We start from the raw sequence: 22,336 nt of genomic DNA on the forward strand, positions 1-22,336 counted from the left end.
TAATGTGTTTATATATATATATATATATATATATATATATATGTATATAAATATATAAAAAACTGGATGTAGTATGATATCTAAAAGTGTGGAGAATAAGCCTGAGTTCACTAGAATATTAGTAAAGACTGACAAATATAAAAGGTAATCATATGAAATTAGTAAAGACAGGAAAAAAAAAAAGAGATGATTGGTGTGGAACTGTCAACAACTAGCTATTCAATGGTTACTCATCAAATAAGGTTGTTCCAATATCGAAACAACCTTATGTATATATATATATTGAGTGAGAGAGAGGATGAAAAAGGAAAAGAAGGGGAAAGGGAGAGGGAAAGAGAAAAAGAAATGAGAAATATTTCAGGAAACATTCATTTTTCATCATTTCTTCCTCCCCCTCTGCCTTGCTCTCACTTGTATATTTTTTATTTCCTTTCTTTTTTGTTGCAACCCATTTTATTTTTCATGTGACCTGCTGAAGGGTCTGGACCCACAGTTTGAAAAACACTGTACTAGATGAAACAATAGTAAGTGCAAAAACAATACAAGAATTTAAGAGCAAATTAGATATGGTGAGATGGGACACCATGAGCATAGCTCCCTTTCCTGTAGGATACAACTAGGTAAATGCTCAACATATGCTAAAAAGGTAAAGAAAAACAAGTTAGATATATAACAGATTAAGGGTGAATATGAATTGTAACAAAGAATAATCTACATAGGTGGACTGGAAGAACTCCCATGGATGTGTTAATAGATATTTTTGCCCCCGTAGAGTCTAGAATCCACTATTCAGCAACCAATTCTTACCTTCTTTTCAGTGACTAGACTGAAAGAAAGAAAAAAAAAAAAAGTGTGCTATTGTGAAGGGGGTTTATGTAAAGTCAAGTATGGACACATTCCTAATTACTGGTACTATTTCAGGGTAAATACACAATTGGACTTGGGCAGACTAGGATGGGCTTTTGTTCGGATCGGGAAGATATTAACTCTCTCTGCCTGACAGTACTCTCACGGCTTATGGAAAGAACAGGAATTGGTAAGATTTGATATGTTGAAACTGTACAGTGCCATGATAAGATGTTAATTGATATTTTATTACTTTATGATTATTAATTATCATACCTATACTAGGGTATTGACTACATAGTTATATACTGTGTACATTAATATTCACTCTCTCTCTCTCTCTCTCTTGTTCTCTTTGTCTGTCTCTCTCTCTCCCTCTCTCTCTTTCCCTCTCTCTCCATCTCTCTTTCTCCCCCCCCCTCCAACAGATTAGAGGCATTCATCATTTGCCTAATTTGAAAATGTTACAGAAATTTTGCTACTTATGAAGAGGAGTTTTTGTATAGGCTATTACTACATCTTTGAATCTATATTCTACCATTTACAATTTTCCACTTTTTCCTTTTCCCATGCCTTATGGTGCTGTTGGGGGAAGGGGTGAGAATATCAGCACCGTGTTCCCATAAATGTCGAAGGTGATTATATGGGATGGAGTGAAGGGGCTTGGAATTTCCCTCTTGTGTTTTTCCCATGCAGAGGCATCAGCCTGAACTGTAGTAATTGGGTCATTGAATGTGTATTGTTGTGGAATGGATTGAAGCAGAAAAAGATGAAATTGGCAATATGTTTGAGAGAAAGATGGTATGGTTGGTCTAATGACCATTGGTCTGATACCAATTGGTCTGATGAAAGTTGGTCTAATAGCACCTTGTCCAATAGGTGCAATTAGTGTAATAGGAAGATTGGTCCGATACTGAATGGTCCAATGCAACCTGGTCTAGTTACTAATTTGTTTGTATATAATCATTCTAATGATATGGTTGTTCTAATACCAAATTGCCATATTACTGGGTTTTCCAAATGTTGTTCATTATATTTCATCATTTACAGGTTGACAAAGTGATATTCTATGATTACTTTTACAACATCGTTAGTCTATTCATATGATATGATAGTTCTAATGCCTAACAGCCATTCATTATATTTCATCAATTATAGTTGACAGAATGATATTCTAAGTTTACTTTTACAACATTGTTAGTGTATTCACATAAGCCCTTCATTATGGAATTGAATGCGTGTGAAACTGTCCTTTCTGAAAGAGGAAAGCACAAACTTGCAGAAAATGGGTATTTGTTTACACTGTACACAAAGAAAGTTCAGAAGACAAATGGCAAAGAAACCTACTGGAGATTCGAAAATGGAGCATTTAAAAGAACTGCAGTAACTCAATGTGAAGATAAGTAATTTTCTAACAAGTGAAAGTGAACATACTTGTGGATCTGCTGAGGCCAGTTGAGTTCATATAGTGAAGTGTCATAGTGCAATAAAATGAAGATCAACTGAAACCAGCGACAAGCCTTGCCAAATAATTCAAGATGTATGTAGTTCAGTGAATTTCTCTATCATACCTTATATTCTTTTATGAATATAAGTTATGACAGAAGAATTCAGGAGGTGCCAAGATAAGAGGGAGGGAGGAGGGTGGAGGGGAGTGGAATATATAGGAAATGGAATGGGTGGGAGTGGTTTCTATGCCTTTTTCTTTTTGGCTACCCCCAGTGTAGGGGGAAAAAGCCTTTGGTATATGTATATGTATGTATACCTTATATTGGAAATAAAGGGGTTCTCAAGAATATAATAAGCAGAATGCATTAAGAGGGACCAGTAGAACCAAATAATTGATATCTGGTAAACCATTTTTATAAAAAAAATCCAGCATTGGTGGTGACAAGATATTGTTATTTACCACCTATTTTAATTTGAAGAAACTTGAAAATGCTCCATTTTGGATAATGGATGGGACATTCAAGACTGTCCCACAGTTTTCAAACAACTGTATACAATTCATACTCCCATTGGACCACAAAATTGGAATACGCTGCGACACTATGGACACTTAGTACTAAAATGAAAGAAATTAGAAAGAATTCAAAGACCAATGACAATGATGGCACCAACGCTCCAAATTGACATATGAACAGAGATTGGACAAACTCAAACTACCAACCCTGGAACAAAGTAGTGAAAAAGGAGACCTGCTAACCATTTACAGAATTATATAAGGGATGGAAGTCCTTGATAGAGATGACTCACTTAAGGGGGTACGCGACACCTGGGGGGGTGAATTTGGTCAAGATATGGCATTTTTCAAAACTGTGTTCAAAATGTACGTATACCATTTAGAAATAAATCCCGACAAATAATTTTCCAGCCACGCGCAATTTAAAGGTCCTGGGTGAGGTTTAAAGGGACAAATTTAAAGGCACAACCCACACTAGAGGGAGGCGTGCCACTTAGGACCTTCAGGCGCAGCGAATAACATTGAAATTTGATTGAATTTACACTCGCCCAGTGTATCAACGGCCAATACGATTGTGGAGGGGAAGGGAGGAAGGTGGAGGGAGAATATTTCGCCAACTTTTTGCGAAACTAAGCGTTAGTTCCCGGCTAGCTCTGAAAAGAGAAGTACGCATGTCTCATGAGCTCTCATTGCAATCTATTACTTTAGCTAGTACATATTACTCTTTAGTACAGTCATCATGGGTAGCAAAAAGAACAAAAGAACATCACAATGACAAAAAACAGCAGTTAAAGATGGCAAGCAGTCAAAGACGACTAAAGATCTCACCACCTCTCACTCCACCACCGCCCTCACTGCACCTCTGTGACAGTGACAGAGGTAAAGGACAACATTCGACTAAACAATTCAAAGAGGAAGATTAAATCGAAAGAAGAAAGCAAGAGGAAAAAGATCAAGGCTATACAGGAAGAAGAAAGAAGAAGGGACATCATATGATGCTGGAGGGGGTGCCCTACCAACATAGATTGGCGAGGGGAATCTGATGAGGAAAGAGAAGGCACCCACTACTGGAAAATAAACCTCTTTCCAATGATTTAGATACCCTGAAGACCCCCAGCAGAGAGGTTTCATATGAAGAAACCGCCAAAGGTGCAAAAAAGCAAATTATATGATGTTGTCGTCTGTGCGTCGTCACTACTGTGACATACTTATACTTTAGTTTTTCAGTATTTAAAGTACTTATAATTAAAATATGTTGATAATTTTTACTGTACTTACTTATTATATAATAAGAATTAAGCCATGAAAAAATCAGTCAAATTGGTGAAACTATAAGCAAGTTACAGATATATTCATATTTCAAGTTGCCATATCTCCGTTCGATATTTTTCTACTTTTTTTTAATCATAAAAAATCTAATATACATCAGATTTAGATGAAACTTACAGGGAATATTACTTTTAGTAACTGCTAGGGCCTATCGTTCGAATATTTTGAATAGGATGAAAGAGTTCGGAGTAATAATGGAAACGAGCAAAAAAATTGTATTTTTCACGATTTTTGCCAGACATTAAAATTGAAATGCCTGTATGCAAAAGTATAAAGGAAATTGTTCAATTACTCAATGACCGACCCTAGGTGTGCCTACTGACTAATCATAGCCAAAATATAAAACAAATTGGTCCACGTATTATGGTGCTGTGCACTTTTAAATGTCGCTACTGGTATACGTACATGTGTACATGTGTACATACATCATTCTGCTTCACCTAAAATGTAGGCAATATGGATACCTATTTACATGAGAAGTTTCAGCTCTTTACTCTAAATATTTTAGAAAATGACCTCCAGGTGTCGCGTACCCCCTTAAGTGGGATAGAAGGAAAACAAGAGGACACAAAAAGAAACTTAAAAAGGATAGTTACAGAAGAGCTTTGAAAAAGAATAGCTTCCCACACAGTGATAGATATCTGGAACAAACTGAATGAGGAAACAATGAGTGCAAAAATTATAAAAGAATTTAAGATCAAACTGGATGCTGAAAGATACAAAAGTGTGTCTCTACGAGCATAGCTCTCTTCCCGTAAAATACAAGTAGATAGATACAACTAGGTAAATACATGAGAGGAATTGTGTGTTGCCTTTGGTGTTTGTGCTAATGTCACAATGAAACACAGAATGCTACATCCAGTGTTTCTGTGATCTTCTTGGTTATGCTGTAGAAAATTAAATCAACCTTTGTCCTGAGATGATAATCATTAACTTCGAAGTTGGTGTTATAAATGCAATTAAATCTGAAATGCCTGGTACACCTAACAGGTCCTCTTTCATCTGGGACAAAGTATCAATAGAAAAATAATTTTGCCAGGTTTGAAATCCTTATATGGCACTGATGAAAACTTTTCTTTAAAGATTCCACAAATGGCAGCACTAGACATCTTACCTACCAGTGAACTTGAGGTTGCATGGCTACAATTGAAGCACACAATTCCAGATGAAGGCATTCCTGTTATTATTTATTTCAACAAAAATTATGCTAGGGAAAAAATTCAGAGAATATTATGAGGTCAAGAAATGCGATCTCTTTTTCTACTTTCATTATGGTCAGTACACAGCAAGATAGAAGTTGGTATACCAAGGACTCGAAATAAAGTAAAAGCATGGCATCAGCAGGTAGAGGTGTTATAGGTTATGTAGATGTTGGAACTTTCAAACTCATTAACAATGCATGGAATGGAGTGGGTGTGGGATGGGGGGAGGTGAGGGAGTGTGTGTGAATGATATTTTGACCCATCCTGAAGGGATTTCTCCTAGTCTTCTCTTTTTCTGCATGAGGGGACACATAGGGGGAGGGTTGCCAATTAAATGAAGCAGCCTTGTGTGTGTGTGCTGCATCTTGCTGCATTTTTTCTGTTCCAGAGAGTGGGTGAGATGTATGGATGCCCCATCATCCAGGAGGAGCTAAGGAAAGAGTGAAGGAGGGATGGTGAATAGGAGTGGAGTATGTGGGGATAAAATGGGTGGAAGTGGATTTATGCCTTTGACTTTGGCTACTTTCCTTATAAGGGGGGCCCTTGGTACGAGGGTCATTCCAAAAGTAATGCCTCCTATTTTTTAACTCAAAAAGTTGAAGAACTACGAAGATGGGAGTGGCACCATTAAAATGAGTGACCTCTTGTGCTCCAGAATTTATTTTTCTACATAATCACCATTCTCAGTGCACTTTTGCCAGCAATGAATGAGAGCCTTGATGCCTCGGTCGTAAAAGTCAGCACCTGCCGAGGTGGTCCATTTTTTCACGGCTGCGATTTTGGCGTTGTTGTCGGGGAAACGCTGCCCATGTAATGTGTCCTTTAGAGGTCCGAACAAGTGGAAGTCTGACGGTGCCAGGTCGGGACTATAATATGGGTGAGACAGAACTATCCAGCCAAACTTTGTCACACATTCCATGGTCTTCAAACTTGTGTGTGGCCAGGTGTTGTCATGTTGCAAACAGAATGTTTCCCTTTTCTCTGGCCTTACACAGGCAATCCAGGCCTTCAGCTTGGTCAACGTTTCAATGTAACGGTCAGGGTTGACAGTTGCCCCTGATTCCAAGAAATCTAGGAGGATGACGCCCTTCCTGTCCCAGAAGATGGCTTACATCACTTTGCCAGCAGATGTTTGCGTCTTGAACTTCTTTGCTGGGGATTGTGAGTGGTGCCATTCCATCAACTGCCGTTTGGACTCTGGCTTGTAGTGGTGACACCACATCTCGTCACCAGTGATGATGCGGTCCAAGAATCCATCACCTTCAGCTTTGTATCGATCCAACAAGTCCTGACAGACATCCTGTCAGTGGTCCTCTTGGTCATGCATGAGCATTCGTAGAACCCACCTAGCACACACTTTGCTGTATCCTAGGGATGACATCATTTCCAGTGCACAGACACCCACATCCAACTCTACATGTATTTCATTCACTGTTATCCACCGATCAGCGTGGATGAGCTGATTGAGGTGCACTTTGTTTTCCATGGTGGTGGCTTTGCATGGGTATCCGGAGCGCACTTTGTCACTCACATCTCTGTCGCCACTCTGAAATCAACGAACCCATCTCCTAACTGTGATGACATCAACTGCATCGGTTTTGTAAATGTTCACCAGGCACCGGTGAATGTTGATTGGTTCAGTTTTTTCTGCATGGAGGAATTCAATGACGCATCTCTGCTTCTGACATACGTCCATGACAGGGATTGCTTTCTTAGAGTGTCACACCATCAATATCTGCAACAGAGAGATGAAACTTTCAGGTCATGAGTGCATAAGTTCAGTCATCATAACAATGCAATTTGCAATCCCCTCGGATCCCTTCAGGTGGAATAATAAAATAGGAGGCATTACTTTTGGAACGACCCTCATATATTTATGTATTAACCAACTGTGAAAGGAGCAAAAGAATATGGAAGAACAGATTGGATGCATTGTTCAAGGAGAGCCAAGCAATAGACTAAAGAAAAAAGACATTGTACATAAAGAGAGAATCTTATCCTTGTCAAATGAGAAAGACAATAATGATATTTTAGATGTTGTGGATGTGCTGTGTCTTGCAACACTGCTTCTGATCCAGGGCAGTGGACAAGATGCGGGGATGGCCCATCATCCACGAGGTGCCAAGATAAGAGGGAGGGAAGAGGGTAGAGGGGAGTGGAGTATGTAGGGGATGGAATGGATGGGAGTGGTTTCTATGCCTTGTCTTTTGGCTGCCTCCCGTGTAAGGGGGGAAAAAAGCCTTTGATATATGTATTTATGTATGAATACTAGCTCACAGTTTGAAATTTTGAGTCTGAAGTAGAAAATATTTTGCATTTTTGTTTAATCTTTTAAAATCTCAAGGTATTTTCAATATGAATATAAATAAATAGCCTTATGACTACTATATATGTACTTTAATTAGAAGAAAAAAAAATTAGTTTTCAGTCATTCCTTTCAGTTTGTTGGGTTTGACCAATCAGTATTAGACTGGTTACCTTTAGATCAATTGGTCTAATAGACAAATCAGTTTTAGACTAGTCTTTAGACTAATTTGTTTATTAGACCAGTTAGCATTGGACCAGACATTTTTAGACCAGTTGCCATTGGACCAGTTGTCTTCGACCGGTCCCCAATATATGTGTCTAGTATTGTTGTCATAGACATAAGCATGTGATTTGCCCTTCCATGCCCCACCCACCACAGAGCCCAACAAGGGGAGACTAGGATTTGGATATACATATTAACCCAATAGTCCCAAGGGTCATGGAAGAGTATACACATCCAGTATCTTAACACTAGGAGATGACATCCACAATCTGTGAGGTGTTGGCCCAGGCAATAGTTGCTTGAATCTAGGCATGCCTAACTTCCTTGAACAAGAACTAAATATCCCACCTTTTCACACAAGGAGGACTAACAGCTAGCAACTGTTTCCCTCCTGCTGTGTTCAGCTGGTAAATTAGGAAGTTCCACATTAATACAATACAAACAACAAGTCAAAGTTTCTTTCAAAAGATATGTTAGAGGGCCTCAGGACCATTGCCAGCCACTATAGGGCTGTGTGTCCAGTCAGTGAAAGTTGAGGCAACAATTATTATTATTATTGAAAAGAAGCTAGGGGGTTGACTTAGAGCTACAACATGCACATTAAAACCTGTTTAACACCTCCCAAACCTCACTATCTCATGGATGAAGAGTCCCTGGTCCCTGCCACACTATTCAGGTTGAAGGTAATGCAGTGGAACATCCTCATTATAAGGTGGAAAGGGCCTTTGGTAAATGTGTACATCTTTATGGGGCAGTTATGACCCACAAATAAAAGTTCAATTTATGTCAGATCTTCAGGATCATAACCCTCACATAAATGGAGAGTTGTCTGTATGTACATACATATACCAAAGGCTTTTTCCCCCTACATGGGGGGTAGCCACAAAGAAAAGGGCATAGAAACCACTCCCACCCACTCCATTTCCTATATATTCCACTCCCCTCCACCCTCCTCCCTCCCTCTTATCTTGGCACCTCCTGGATGACGGGTCATCCCTGCATCCTGTCCACTGCCCTGGGTCAGAAGCAGTGTCGCAAGACACAGCGCATCCACAGCAAGGCCGATTCATAAATTCGGCGACTCCCCCTCTCCATTCTCTCATGCAGAAAAGGAGAAGTCGGGGAGAAATCCCTTCGGGCTGCGTCAACTTTCTTCTCACACATACCTCCCCACTCCCCCTCATGCATCATAGCATCATCTATACACAACCCCCCTCCATTCACCCCTATCTTCTGTACTCTCCCGTCCTTCTTTCACAGACATTCCTCTCTTTTGTAATGTCCCTTTCACCCCATCCATCCATCTCATCCTAGGATGCCCCCTCATATTCACTTCTTCCACCTCTGCCTTCCACACTTCTTTTTACTAATCTTTCTTCACTCAATCTTTCCATGTGTCCAAACCATCCTAATACCCTTTCATCAACCCTATCTCCCAGTTCCCTTTCCACCCCTGTTCTTCTCCTCACCTCCTCATTTCATACTCTATCTAGCCTAGTAACCCCTATCATACTTCTCAGACATTTCATCTCAAACACATTCAAACTCCTTCTCTCTTCCTCTTTCATGTTTTATGTTTCTGCCCCATACAATGCTGTTGGTACAATCACTCCTTCATATAACCTCCTCTTAGCATCCATTCCCAGATGTCTATTTCTCATTACACAGGAGGTGAATCAAGTAGAGAGGAAAAGATAAAAGGTGCAGATGGAGAGATGATAATGGAAGAGAAGGCAGTGAGAGGAAGGTGGGCAGAGTATTTTAGGGAGTTGCTAAATGTGAAGGAGGATAGGGAGGGAAAGATAGTTGCAGTGGGAAGTGCTAAGAAAATGAGAGTGATGAGTGAGGAAAATGGAGGAGAAATAGGGAAGAATGAAGTGAAAGCAGCTGTTAAGATGATGAGAGCAGGTAAGGCACCTGGTCTGGATGGATACCATGCAGAATGTCTGAAGAAAGGAGGTACAGTGATGGTGGACTGGCTGGTGAGGTTGTTTAATGTTTGTTTGAGAGAGGGTAGAGTGCTGGAGGACTGGAGGAGTGCCTGTATAGTCCCGCTTTACAAGGGAAAGGGGGACAAGTGTGAGTGTAGTAGTTTCAGAGGGATCAGCTTGTTGAGTGTAGTTGGGAAGGCGTATGGTAGGGTCTTGATTGAGAGGATTAGGAGAGGAACAGAGGGAGTAATTGGTGAGGAATAGTGAGGGTTTAGGACAGGTAGGGGTTGTGTAGATCAGATCTTTGTGGTAAAACAGATATGTGAGAAAGCTATAGGAAAAGGTAAGGATGTTTTTTGAGCTTTTATGGATCTGGAAAAGGCTTATGACAGGGTAGATAGGAAGGCACTGTGGGAGGTACTGCAGATATATGGGATAGGAGGAAAGCTATTAAGAGCAGTCAAGAGTTTTTATGAGAGTAGTAGAGCTTGTGTTAGGATTAGAAATGGAGAGAGTGAATGGTTTGAGGTAAAGGTGGGACTTTGTTAGGGATGTGTTATGTCACCCTGTCTGTTCAATCTTTACATGGATGGGGTGGTGCGAGAGGTGAATGCAAGGGTAGTGGGTCGGGTTGGAGATGATTAAAGAAAATGGAGAAAAGTGGGAGGTGAGCCAGTTGTTGTTTGCTGACGACACTGCGCTTGTAGCAGGATCAGAGGAGGGATTGAGGAAGTTCGTGACAGAGTTTGAGAAGGTGTGTGAAAGAAGGAAGCTGAAGATGAATGTGGCAGTGACAGCAGGCTGGTGGTAAGCATTAAGGGTGAAAGACTGGAGGAAGTGGATAGTTTTAGATATTTGGGTGCGAATGTGGCAGGAAAGGGAGGAGTGGGGGTTGAGGTAGAATGTAGATTGAGAGAAGCGAGTAAATGCCTTGGTGGATTGAAAAGTGTAATGAGAAATAGACATCTGGGAATGGATGCTAAGAGGAGGTTATATGAAGGAGTGTCTGTATGTAATATAGGGAAAAGTGTTGAAGGTGATCAAAATATCTTGTGTTAGTTGGGCATGTGTGAAGATTAGCTTCATCTAAAGGTGCCCCAAGGGCCTAGAAAAGGACCAAGGTCTCTTTTTGCAAGGTTAAATCATTTTCCATCTATTTTTTCATACAAGGAAAGCTGGCACCCTATAATTCCACCCATCCTCCTCCTCCTCCTTCTAGCTGGTAACATAGAAACAGAACTACATTGATACAAAAGAGAACAGTCCAGCAGAGCTGGGTGCATTCCTCAGTTTGTTCCTAGGTGCATCTCTTGGTGTTTTGACTATATAAGTGTCAGTTAGGACACTGAAGGACATACCTAGGAACACACCAAGGAACACGCCCAGCTCTGCAGTCCAGTATCTTCCCAGAGATCTGTAGGAGGTTTCAAGGGCTATTGCTGAATGTTACCTTGTTTTTTGGGTAACAGGGTACATTTTGAAAGAATTATTTGGAATTTGAGGGAGTAGAAAGGAAGAGCATAAACATGTTTGAGATGAAGTGTATTGAGAAGTATGGTAGGTGTTACAAGGATGGATAGAGTAAGATATGTAGAGTTGAGGAAGAGGATGAGGTGGAAAGAGAATTTCCAAATAGGTGAGTTGAAGAGCCTATACCAGGAAATACATATTTGTGGCTAAAGCTGTCACCACCCTGTGTACTTCGACTGTTGGGGCAGGTAATAGTCATTACTAGAAATCAGAGAGAAAGAAAAAAAAAAGTGCTGATATCATTTTGCCACATGTAAATAGTGAGGAAAAGCTGTTTAGAAAGAAAAAATATTTGTAAAAAATAGAAATGGATGGAATGAACAGAAGACCAAGGATGAGAGGTATAGACAGGGTAAAGGGGACTATGGATGTAAGAGGAATGTCTGTTGAATGAGGAAAAGGGAATACAAAAGATAGGAGTGAAAGGAGAATGGTTGTAAATGGATAAAGAAATAATGTGGTCCAAAAGGATGTTCTTTTCTGCTCCATAAATTTTCCAAATATATAAAGCAGTGAGGAAAAGCTGTTTAAAAAGAAAAAATATTTGTAAAAAATAGTGCGAGAGGTAAATGCAAGGGTAGCGGGTCAGGGATTGGAGATGGTTAAAGAAAATGGAGAAAAGTGGGAGGTGAGCCAGCTGTTGTTTGCTGACGACACTGCGCTTGTGGCAGGATTGGAGGAGGGATTGAGGAAGTTGGTGACAGAGTTTGGGAGAGTATGTGATAGAAGAAAGCTGAAGATAAATGTGGGTAAAAGTAAGGTGATGAGATGTACAAGGGGTGAAAGTGGCAGTAGTCTGGAAGTGAGCATTAAGGGAGAGCGACTGGAGGAAGTGGATAGTTTTAGATACTTGGGTGCAAATGTGGCAGGAAAAGGTGGAGTGAAGGTGGAGGTAGAATGTAGATTGTGAGAAGCGAGTAAATGCCTTGGTGGATTAAAAAGTGTAATGAGGAATAGACATTTGGGAATGGATGCTAAGAGGAGACTATATGAAGGAGTGATTGTGCCAACAGCACTGTATGGAGCAGAAACATGGAACATAAGAGAGGAAGAGAGAAGGAGTTTGAATGTGTTTGAGATGAGGTGTCTTAGAAGTATGATGGGGGTTACTAGGCTAGATAGAGTGAGAAATGAGGAGGTGAGGAGAACAGGGGTGGAAAGGGAGTTGAGAGATAGGGTTGATGAAAGAGTATTAGGATGGTTTGGACACATGGAAAGAATGAGTGAAGAAAGACTAGTAAAAGAGGTATGGAAGGCAGATGTGGAGGGAGTGAACATGAGGGGACGTCCTAGGATGAGGTGGGTGGATGGGGTGAAGAGGGGAATGTCTGTTAAGGAACGACGGGAGAGGACAGAAGACGGGTGAATGGAAAATGGTTGTATATGGATGATGTTGTGATGCATGAGGTGGAATGTGTGAGGTAGTATGTGTGAGGTAGTATGTGTGAGCAAAAGTTGACGCAGCCCGAAGGGATTTCTCCCCATCTTCTCCTTTATGCATGGGGGGACAGAGAGTGGGGGTCGCCGATTTAATGAAGCGGTCTTGCTATGGATGTGCCGTGTCTTGCGACACTGCTTCTGACCCAGGGCAGTGGACAAGGTGCAGGGATGACCCATCGTCCAGGAGGTGCTAAGTTGAGAGGGAGGGTGGAGGGGTGTGGAGTGCATTCAGGGATGGAATTGTACTGGGTGGTTAATGAGTGCACAGATTAAAGACTTAAAGTTTATATTTGGATACACACAAAATGACACAATCACAAATGCGTGCACCCTCAACAAGGCTGTTTTCGATACTGACGTGCTTAGCTATAGATTTTGCGCTAGAAGACGTGCATCGCATCTGCCATATCTTATACAAACAAAATATATTTTATTAATCATAATGTAAATATGGTTACAATAGATAATAGAATAATACAATATATATATATATATATACATACACACACACACACACACACACACCATGCAAACACATTGCTCGGCCCGCGCCACTCGGTGCCCTCACCAAGCAAACAAGAAAAAAAACTGACCGAGGCAAAAAGAATCTAAATGACACAAAGACAAGCCACACACATACCACATACACAACAGTGGCAGAAAGAAGTGTGGGACAAAAGGATATAATAGCATACCCAAATACATTAAATAAACACATACATATATGAGGACATAAAGACAATACATACAACACAAAAAGGAACATAAGACTGGCGCCAGTTAACAAAAATACAAATACAGCAATTGCCAGACGTCCGGGACATGATAATATCTAAACACGACAAAATAGAATACAAGAATACACAAATGGGAAACATCACAAGAATACATAAATGGGAAACATCACAAGAATACATAAATGGGAAACATCACAAGAAAATATTAATGGGAAACATCACAAAAATACATAAATGGGAAACATCACAAGAATACATAACACTACACAATGAAAATTCAGGTAATTACAGGACCCCTTGACCTAAAGTCATAACAATGAGGGGTAGCTAAACAAGGCAAAGTTCTTACTGTGGGCCCAGGAGGAGAACATGTAAAGGTAGGGATAGGCACTTGAGTCTTCTTAAGCCTATCCTAGTGGGAACTCTCGCTAAGGCCTGTAGAGGGGTAAAAAATCCTGAACTTGTTAGGATGTAGACATTCATTCACCAAAAGGTGGGCCCTCAAATTTACAATTTAATTCTGACTGGCGATCAGGCATGCTTTTGAAAACATGATCACCAGCCCTAACAGAAGTATAAATGGCATGCAGCACATGACTGCAGTTTACTCTAGTCATCTACATTCTAGAGGGGATGAGCAGGGCTGTCAAGCACATCATATGGGAGCCGTTTCTCAACTCCAAAGATAACATAATGAGGCGTTTTGCCCGTGGAAACATTAATGGTGCTATTGATACAAGCACTAACATGGGGAAGCCAATCCTCCCAAGACTCATGAAAATTACTAGCAAGGTGATGTAGGATCTCTAAAATTTTCCCGTTCGTCCTCTCCACAAGACCATTGGATGCTGGATGATAAGCAGTCACGAATGTCTGTTTGATACCATAACGTTCACAAATACCTGCCAAAACCTCGTTCCTAAATTCAGTCCCATTATCACTAAGGAGCACCGAAGGAGTGGTGTATGGACACAACACATGGGAAACTAAAGCATGTGCTACAACTGGTGCAGATTTGTTATGTAAGGGAGCTAAGACCACAAAACGACTAAAGTGATCCACGCACACAAGGACATACACAGAGCCCTGCGTGCTACGAGACATTTGCAAAAGGTCTATAGCCATAGTCTGAAACAGGCGAGAAGGAGTAGGGTACTCTAAGATGGGAGCAGTGCTCGTAGAACCTTTGTTCTGGGCACAAGAACTACACCGGTCTACATGAGAGGTAATGTCTAGTCACATTTTAGGCCAATAATACTTCTTCCTTGCCATAGCCAGGGTTTTGTCACGACCTGGGTGACCAGCCTGAGGGGCATCATGAGCAAGGGACAAAACAACGGGAACTAGAGACTCAGGGATCACTAGCTGTCCCACATCTTGCTCAAACACTTCCACATTACGAATGAGAACCTTATCCTGCAGGGAAAATTGGTACAGAGGTACTGGTAAAGCTGGTAAGGTGGAATCATCACCAGACTCCAAAGCATAAATGACAGCAGACCAAACAGGGTCTTCACGCTGAGCTTTGGCCAGATCTTGCAGGGAAAAGTTATGAATCACGGTAACAGCAGCAACAGGGATATTCCGTGAAAGTGCATCAGCAACGTGGTTCGCATGCCCGGGGATATGCTTTAGGGTTGGATTGAATTTCTCGATCGTGAGGAACCATCTGGCTAGGCAGCCTGACAGATTCTTGCTCTTTAAAAGCTGAGTGACAGCAGTGTGGTCCGTGTAGACTGTAATAGGATATCCAAAAATGATATCACGGAAGTGCTTTAAAGCCCACACCACTGCCAGGGCCTCTAAATGAGTAACAGAGTAACGGGACTCAGGCTTATTAAGAATGCGACTAGCATATGCAATAACATGAGGTCTACATCCATCTACTTGTTGCATGAGTACAGCTCCAATACCTGTACCAGAAGCATCTGTACAAATAGTAAAGGGGATACTATAATCAGGGAAAGCCAACACAGGTGCTTCAGTAAGAGCAAGCTTCAAGGAATCAAAACTTGTCTGATGGACATCACGCCACTGGAAGGAAGAGTCCTTCTTGAGAAGGCGAGTGAGAGGGGAAGCAATTGAAGCAAAGTCTTTAATGAATGCACAATAGTATCCTGCAAGTCCAAGGAAGGAACGTGCATTTTCAACCGACTTTGGTATAGAGAAGTCCTACAACATGACCTAGGAACTGGATACTAGCCTTGAAAAAGGAACACTTGGGTAAGTTGAGTTTCAACCCAGCTTCAGCAAAACATTGCAAGACCATGGACAACTTAGAAAAGTGGCTTTCCACATCTTTGGAAACTAGAATCAAATCATCCAGGTAAACAAAAAGTCCATTCCCAATTAAGCCATGAAAAATGGAGTTAACTAAACGCTGGCAAGTCAAAGGAGCATTCCGCAAACCCATGGGGCAACGAAGCCATTCATAGTGCCCACTGGGAGTCGAGAAGGCTGTGATCTTACAAGACTTCTCCTCCAGGGGTATCTGCCAAAAACCTGCTTTTAAATCTAAGGTGGTGAACACCGTATTACCAGTGCCAATGGACTGAAGAAGCTCGCTTAAGATAGGCAGAGGATAATGATCTGGAAGAGTGACCTCATTGACTTTCCTGTAATCAACAACAGGACGAAAAGATCCATCTTTCTTAGGCACCAGGAGAAGAGGCGAGTTCCACTCTGAGTGGGACTCCTGTACAACACCTTCATTCAATAAATCGTCAACCAAGGACTGGGCTATAAGCCGACGAGAATGAGGTAGCCTGTAAGAGGGGACGTAGACAGGACGAGTGCCTGGCTGAAGATCAATTCTATGAACCACACGGTCCGTAACCCCTAACGGATCACCTGGTAAAGCCAAAGCCTGACGGTGGGTAACTAGCAGGTCAAGGAGACGAGGCGTCTCTTCAGGAAAATCAATCTCGCCTACAAATGTGGCAAGCTCAGAAGCTAAGTGAGCAGGGTCACATGTTGGAGGAGACTGTAGAACAGAAGCTGCTATAATAGGCGAATCCTGGAAAGCAGCAACGTGTACCACCTCAAAGGAGCCTAAGTGACTGCCAGGAGAGAGAGGAATAGGAGCACCCGTGACATTGGTTACCATCGCTGTGGTAACATGATCCTCGCGAATAGTGGAGAGAGTTCCTTCTAGGGCAAGCCGACGAATACGAATAGAGTCAGGCAAAGAGAGAACGTCAGACCCTATCGGGGCACCTGAGACGTGCACCGGAACTCGAACAGAACTTGAAGGTTTAATAAGATGCTCTCCTACAACAACAGCAGCACAATGAGCAACAGGGGTAGAGCGCATAGAAGTTGAGACAGGTACATGTGCGGACTGATCAAGCACAGGAGAATCACAAACAGAAACTGGCCTATCCGAAGCAGAGATATCAAAATTGCAGAAAGTCACTACACGGCGACTAGGAGAAATATCTATGCTGTGGGCTGTAAGAGCATCAATACCCAAGAGACAATCACACTTAAGGGCAATGCCAGAGACAACAGCAAAAGTGACATTGAAGACTGTAGTATGCGAGGGAAACTGTAAGGGAAGACAAACAGATCCAAGAACAAGCAAGGGAGAACCTTGCACAGAATGCAAATTATTACAAAAGGGAGATAAAGGGAGATTATACAATTCCCGTAGAGCAAAGTAAGCCTTTCTACTTAACAGACTACATTCTGCACCAGTATCTACAGTGACAGAAAGAGGCATATCTCTAGTAAGAAATTGAAAGGTAAGTAATTGAGAAGACTCGACAGCCACAAAGGGAATTATTTGAGACCGAACATTGCTGGTCAACTCTTTGGGTTGTGAAACACGCGCTGGGGAAAATGGGATTGACGAGGCTGGTGAGAAGTCTCATCCCTAAGTTTCAAAACCTTGAAACATTGATCAGTCGAGTGTTTACAATGACCATGGATATGGCAATAACTGAGTCTACCTGGAGGTTCTACTCTGGAAAGGTCATGCGACAGATTAGAAGAAACAGTAGGTACACTCCTGCGAACAGGGGACAGTCTTGACTTGTGTACCTGGCGCCTACGGTGGTAACAAAAGTCGCTCGAATGACCAGACCTGTTACAAAAGGTACATACCAGGGGAGGGGGGGTAACTGTAGATTGAGGGGAACTATGAGTAGGAACTGTAGACTGAGAGGACTGAGGAGAACAAGGGACATGACCATGTTGATGAGCATTGCTAATACACAAGGAACTAGATGGTACCTCCCCTAGTTTACGGGAAAGCTGTGACGCAAAAGACAATAGAGTCTCATCAGGCTTATACATGAGAGAAGATGCTGCTCTTCTCTCAGAAGGGACCAAAAAAAGGGTATAGAAGAGAAATTCAATGATAAGACGAAATCTATCTAAAGTGATATTGCCATTATCTACCCAATCGGAATGTGAAAGTGACTCTAAAGCGTCAACAGCAAGGATACTGGCCTGAGCTTGCGCCTGTCTATAATCAAGAGTGCCCAGTCGGGATACGAGAGTATCAGCCAGTTTGAAGCACCAATGGAACGCACCACCACCAGGGGTATCTGAAAAAAGTTTAAGGAAGTTAGACCTAAAGGTGTCATAATTATAATCCAAAAATTTAGGATCTAAACACGACGCCGAAAGTAACTCCGATGCTAGAGAATTTGGCACAATCTGGGACCTCACAAAGGAGATCTTTTCAGGACCCGTTGAAACATTTGACTGGACAGTGGCGTCCTCACATTGGCGGATAAAATCAGCCACCCTATAATGAGGATCTTGACCAGAGAATTTAATGACTGACGGGTCCTGATGGAGCAACGTCAACTTGTGAGCCATTGTCTCAGATGAATTTAGTGGACTGATAAACAAAGGCCTCTTTGACTTAGACATGATAGGAGCTGGCAACCATAACCCACTTCGTAAGAGCATATGAAAACACTGACACCAAGCAATAATTAATGCAAATACAACACACTAGCACAAGCATGAAATAATGTAAAAAAAATAATATAGAGAAATCACATAAACATGGGACATGAACATAAGAAAATGATATAATTCACACAAACAGAAGCATTGAAACACAGAAACAATGCATTGCATATATCAATAATGAAGAAAAAATTATAAGACCATAATTAGCAAAATTATGTAAAAAAAATAATATAGAGAAATCACATGGACATGGGACACGAACGTAAGAAAATGATATAATTCACACAAACAGAAGCATTGAAACACAGAAACAATGCATTGCATATATCAATAATGAAGAAAAAATGATAAGACCATAATTAGCAAAATTACGTAAAAAAAAATGTATAATGCACTGATACGTAAATGTACCCAAGACTAAGGGGGTTACAATTCCAAAGGTAAAGAAAGAGTGACATCATACAAATGGCCACCCAAGGCACAACCGGATAGATGATTTTTTTTTTTTTTATATTCACAAAATCTAAAAAAAAAATGACAATACAAGTATGCCGAAGGCAAAAATTATACAAAACTGGTAACAAGGTAGCCAATGTCTGCGGCGCAGAGCATACGCTTGCAATACACAAGGCCGGGGAGCCTTTGACTGAGAATTTTGAGACTGCAACCACGAATCCATCTTCATCCATGGAGCAATTTAAACTGCAAGTCACGAAGTGACTTGAGACGACCATCCCCACTAAAGCAGCCAGCGATATCAGTCCCAAAGAAGGCCGGCCACGAAGATTCTCGGGGAAAACTTTGTCCAAATTAAATCACACAGCGGCATGTACCCAAGGGTCCTGAACAATGTCTGTTGCTGGCATTTGGTGCCATGGTTACGTAAAAAAATAAAAAAAGTCACTGGTCCACAATGAGAAAACACTAGTACATCTCACTACTAACAAATCCTGTAGCCTGTGGAAAGGAAAATGGGAGAGAGAGAAAAGAACACAACGGACGCTCAGCACTCTAATTTTAGTCTGTGGAGGTGTGCACAATGATTGTTTATACCGCTGCCACCATTTAATGTACTGGGTGGCTAATGAGTGCGCAAATTAAAGATTTAAAGTTTATATTTGGATACACACAAAATGACACAATCACAAATGCGTGCACCCTCAACAAGGCTGTCTTCGATACTGACGTGCTTAGCTACAGATTTTGCGCGCGAAGACGTGCATCGCATCTGCCATATCTTATACAAACAAAATACATTTTATTATACATAATGTAAATATGGTTACAATAAATAATAAAATAATATAATATATATATACATCATGCCAACACAGAATGGGTGGGAATGTTTTTATGCCTTTACCTTTTTGGCTACCTCCCTTGTAATGGGGAAAAAGCCTTGGTATATGTATATATAAAGCAGTAGGGGTAAATCAGCTGCAGGTGTTGGGCCCTGCTGTGGAAGCATTGCATATCACCTCATTGGCTTTGACCTAATCATTAGTGTGGTGGAAGACTGGGATGACCATTCATGTAGTGCTAAGATGGGAGGGCTGATGAATGGGTTTTGAATTGGTGAGGTGGGTGTATGCTTTGACTTGGCCACCCTCCTTATAAAGGGGAGAAAAGGACCTTTGGTATGTATATTTGTTATTATTGAATTGGTTTTTACATTCAGTGTTCTTTAGATGCAAGGTAACATAAGCCTAACACATTTTGGTTTAACATTGATAACTTCTCTTTGAGAGGACTAGCTGGATGGTGTCTCTTTACAGAGGACTTTTTGAAGTAGGGAATTTAATGTATTATGGCCCTATTGTAAAATTTCTTTGTTACCAGGTAGCCTCAAACTACCCCCACCCAACCTTTTGCCCAAGTAGTGATACTCAGAGCTGTTCAGCCAGTAAGCAACAGTTTGGCCTGCAAGTATCCCAAGCTTACCATGATTTAGAAATCTAACTAACCTGTAAAGGCAAAATGCTGAGTCCCTAATCATACCTGTCCTCCATTCAGTGAGGTTATCTCAGCGATTTCATTAAAAAAGATGGAAAAAAGAAATTGCTTTAGAATTAAGATAACATTGAGATGTAGTAAATGTCTGAAGTAACATTCCCATCATCTCTCTTTTTCATAGGTTATGAGAACATTGGGCGGTTGGAAGTTGGAACAGAGACTATTATTGATAAATCTAAGAGTGTGAAGACTGTTCTCATGCAACTGTTTGAAGATTCTGGCAATACTGATGTTGAAGGTATTGATACAACCAATGCATGCTATGGAGGCACTGCTGCTCTTATAAATGCTGTTAACTGGGTTGAGTCCAGTTCATGGGATGGTAAGTATTTGTGTTTATCTTTTCTCTTTACTAAAAGTTGTTAATAGATTAATGAGTTATAAGAAGTTGTTCAGACCTCAGGGTTGAGTAGAATAGAAAGTGAGTACAGTATTAATTTTAGAAATGGTCATAAATAACATGTAGGACCTATGACAGATACCTACCAGTGGTTACCCTGTATGATGGATAGCAGAGAATCACCTCCCTACTACCCATTATCAAAACATATCAACCCCCCTCACTTCCTCCATTTTTCATCTACTTTCAATTTCCCTTCTACCAAGAAATTATCTGACAATACCCCACACTCTCCCCTGGAAATGTGAATGTCCAGAACTGTTACTATCCCTCCTTTTAGATACCACTACATAGTCTATTAATGTCCTACCAACCACCCCTCCATTCAGCACCATTTTCCGTATATAATTATGCTTGACTCGTATTCAACCTCCCACTGTATCATTCCTTGTACATCACACACTTTCGGCCAAGCCACAGGTGGAATTGGACAGCTGGAAAAGAGCTCTGCTTTGCAGTGCATTTTTGCTAAGATATTCTGGAAACCACATAGTTGTATTTATGAATGTAAAGGGAGTTGTGCATACTGAGTGACTGAAATGGCATAATTATCATAAAAATTTGTGCTAAATACATAAAATGGAGGGAGACAAAAGTGAAAGAAGAAAAAGTAAACCAACAAAGAAATGTTTGGACATGAGCAGAGTGGAACTGCCACTGGGGGTAATACCAAAAAGATCCTGCATGAATGAAACCCCAAAAGTGACTCAAAGGTTGGATAATTACGCATTTTCAGGGTTTGCAAGAGGTGGAATTTTAGGTAGAGGTTTGGAGTTGGATACAGAACCTAGGTACAAAAATATTTTAAGAAATAGGGATATTACTGATTTGTTGGATGAACTAATAGATTTGAAAATTGAGTACAGGGCAATGTACAGAGAAATAATTCAACTTAAAAGAGCCAATGACAAGACAAACAAGGAGCTTGATGACCTGAAGAAAGTATTCAATATGGTCAGAAATGAGAATGAATGAAAAATGAAGATAAAAACAAAAACGAGGCCTTGAAAAAAGAAGTAAAAAAACAAATACTGTACAAGTGGTGACCAAGAAAGTTGGAGAAACTATTAAGAAGACCGATCTCCAGGAAATAAAAACTAATGAAAAGTGGAACAATAAAAATCAAAAGTTAACTTTTAAGGAAATAGTACAAGCGGAAGAAAATGCCAAAGAAATGGTAATTAAAGTAATTGGGGAAAAATAAATTTGGGTCAGACACACAGTGGATTAAGAATAATGCATTGTAGTTAATGATATTAAAGAAAAACATTATATACATAGATATCAAAGAGGAAAAGATGAGAAAAAAATTGCAAAAGCAATTCTGAGAGATATAAGAGGAAGGACAGGATATAGACAAAGAGATTGAAGAGGTACATAGGATGGGACAGTACTCTAAAGAAAAACAATATAGGCCGCTAAAAATCAAAATAAGGTCTCAAATGATAGCAGAAGTACTATCAAAAACAGCAAAGCTGGCAAATGGTAA

At 40.7% G+C, this 22,336-nt stretch overlaps 1 protein-coding gene across 5 annotated transcripts in view; it reads left to right on the plus strand.

Annotated features, from left to right (window-relative positions):
• The window catches only part of Hmgs (hydroxymethylglutaryl-CoA synthase), a 285,981-nt gene that overhangs the window by 94,853 nt on the left and 168,792 nt on the right, over positions 1-22,336 (plus strand). For 4 of the 5 annotated variants that reach the window (XM_076210936.1, XM_076210939.1, XM_076210938.1 and 1 more), the window contains exon 3: positions 922-1,036. In XM_076210936.1, the coding sequence (XP_076067051.1) occupies positions 922-1,036 (115 nt within the window). Of the gene's footprint in view, positions 1-921; positions 1,037-20,568; positions 20,770-22,336 lie in introns of all 5 variants that reach the window. The other variant, XM_076210937.1, reaches the window with a different exon arrangement.

This window comes from Oratosquilla oratoria, chromosome 28, assembly GCF_046742065.1.
Source record: "Oratosquilla oratoria isolate Oo_2021 chromosome 28, ASM4674206v1, whole genome shotgun sequence".
Classification (NCBI taxonomy): Eukaryota; Metazoa; Arthropoda; class Malacostraca; order Stomatopoda; family Squillidae; genus Oratosquilla; species Oratosquilla oratoria.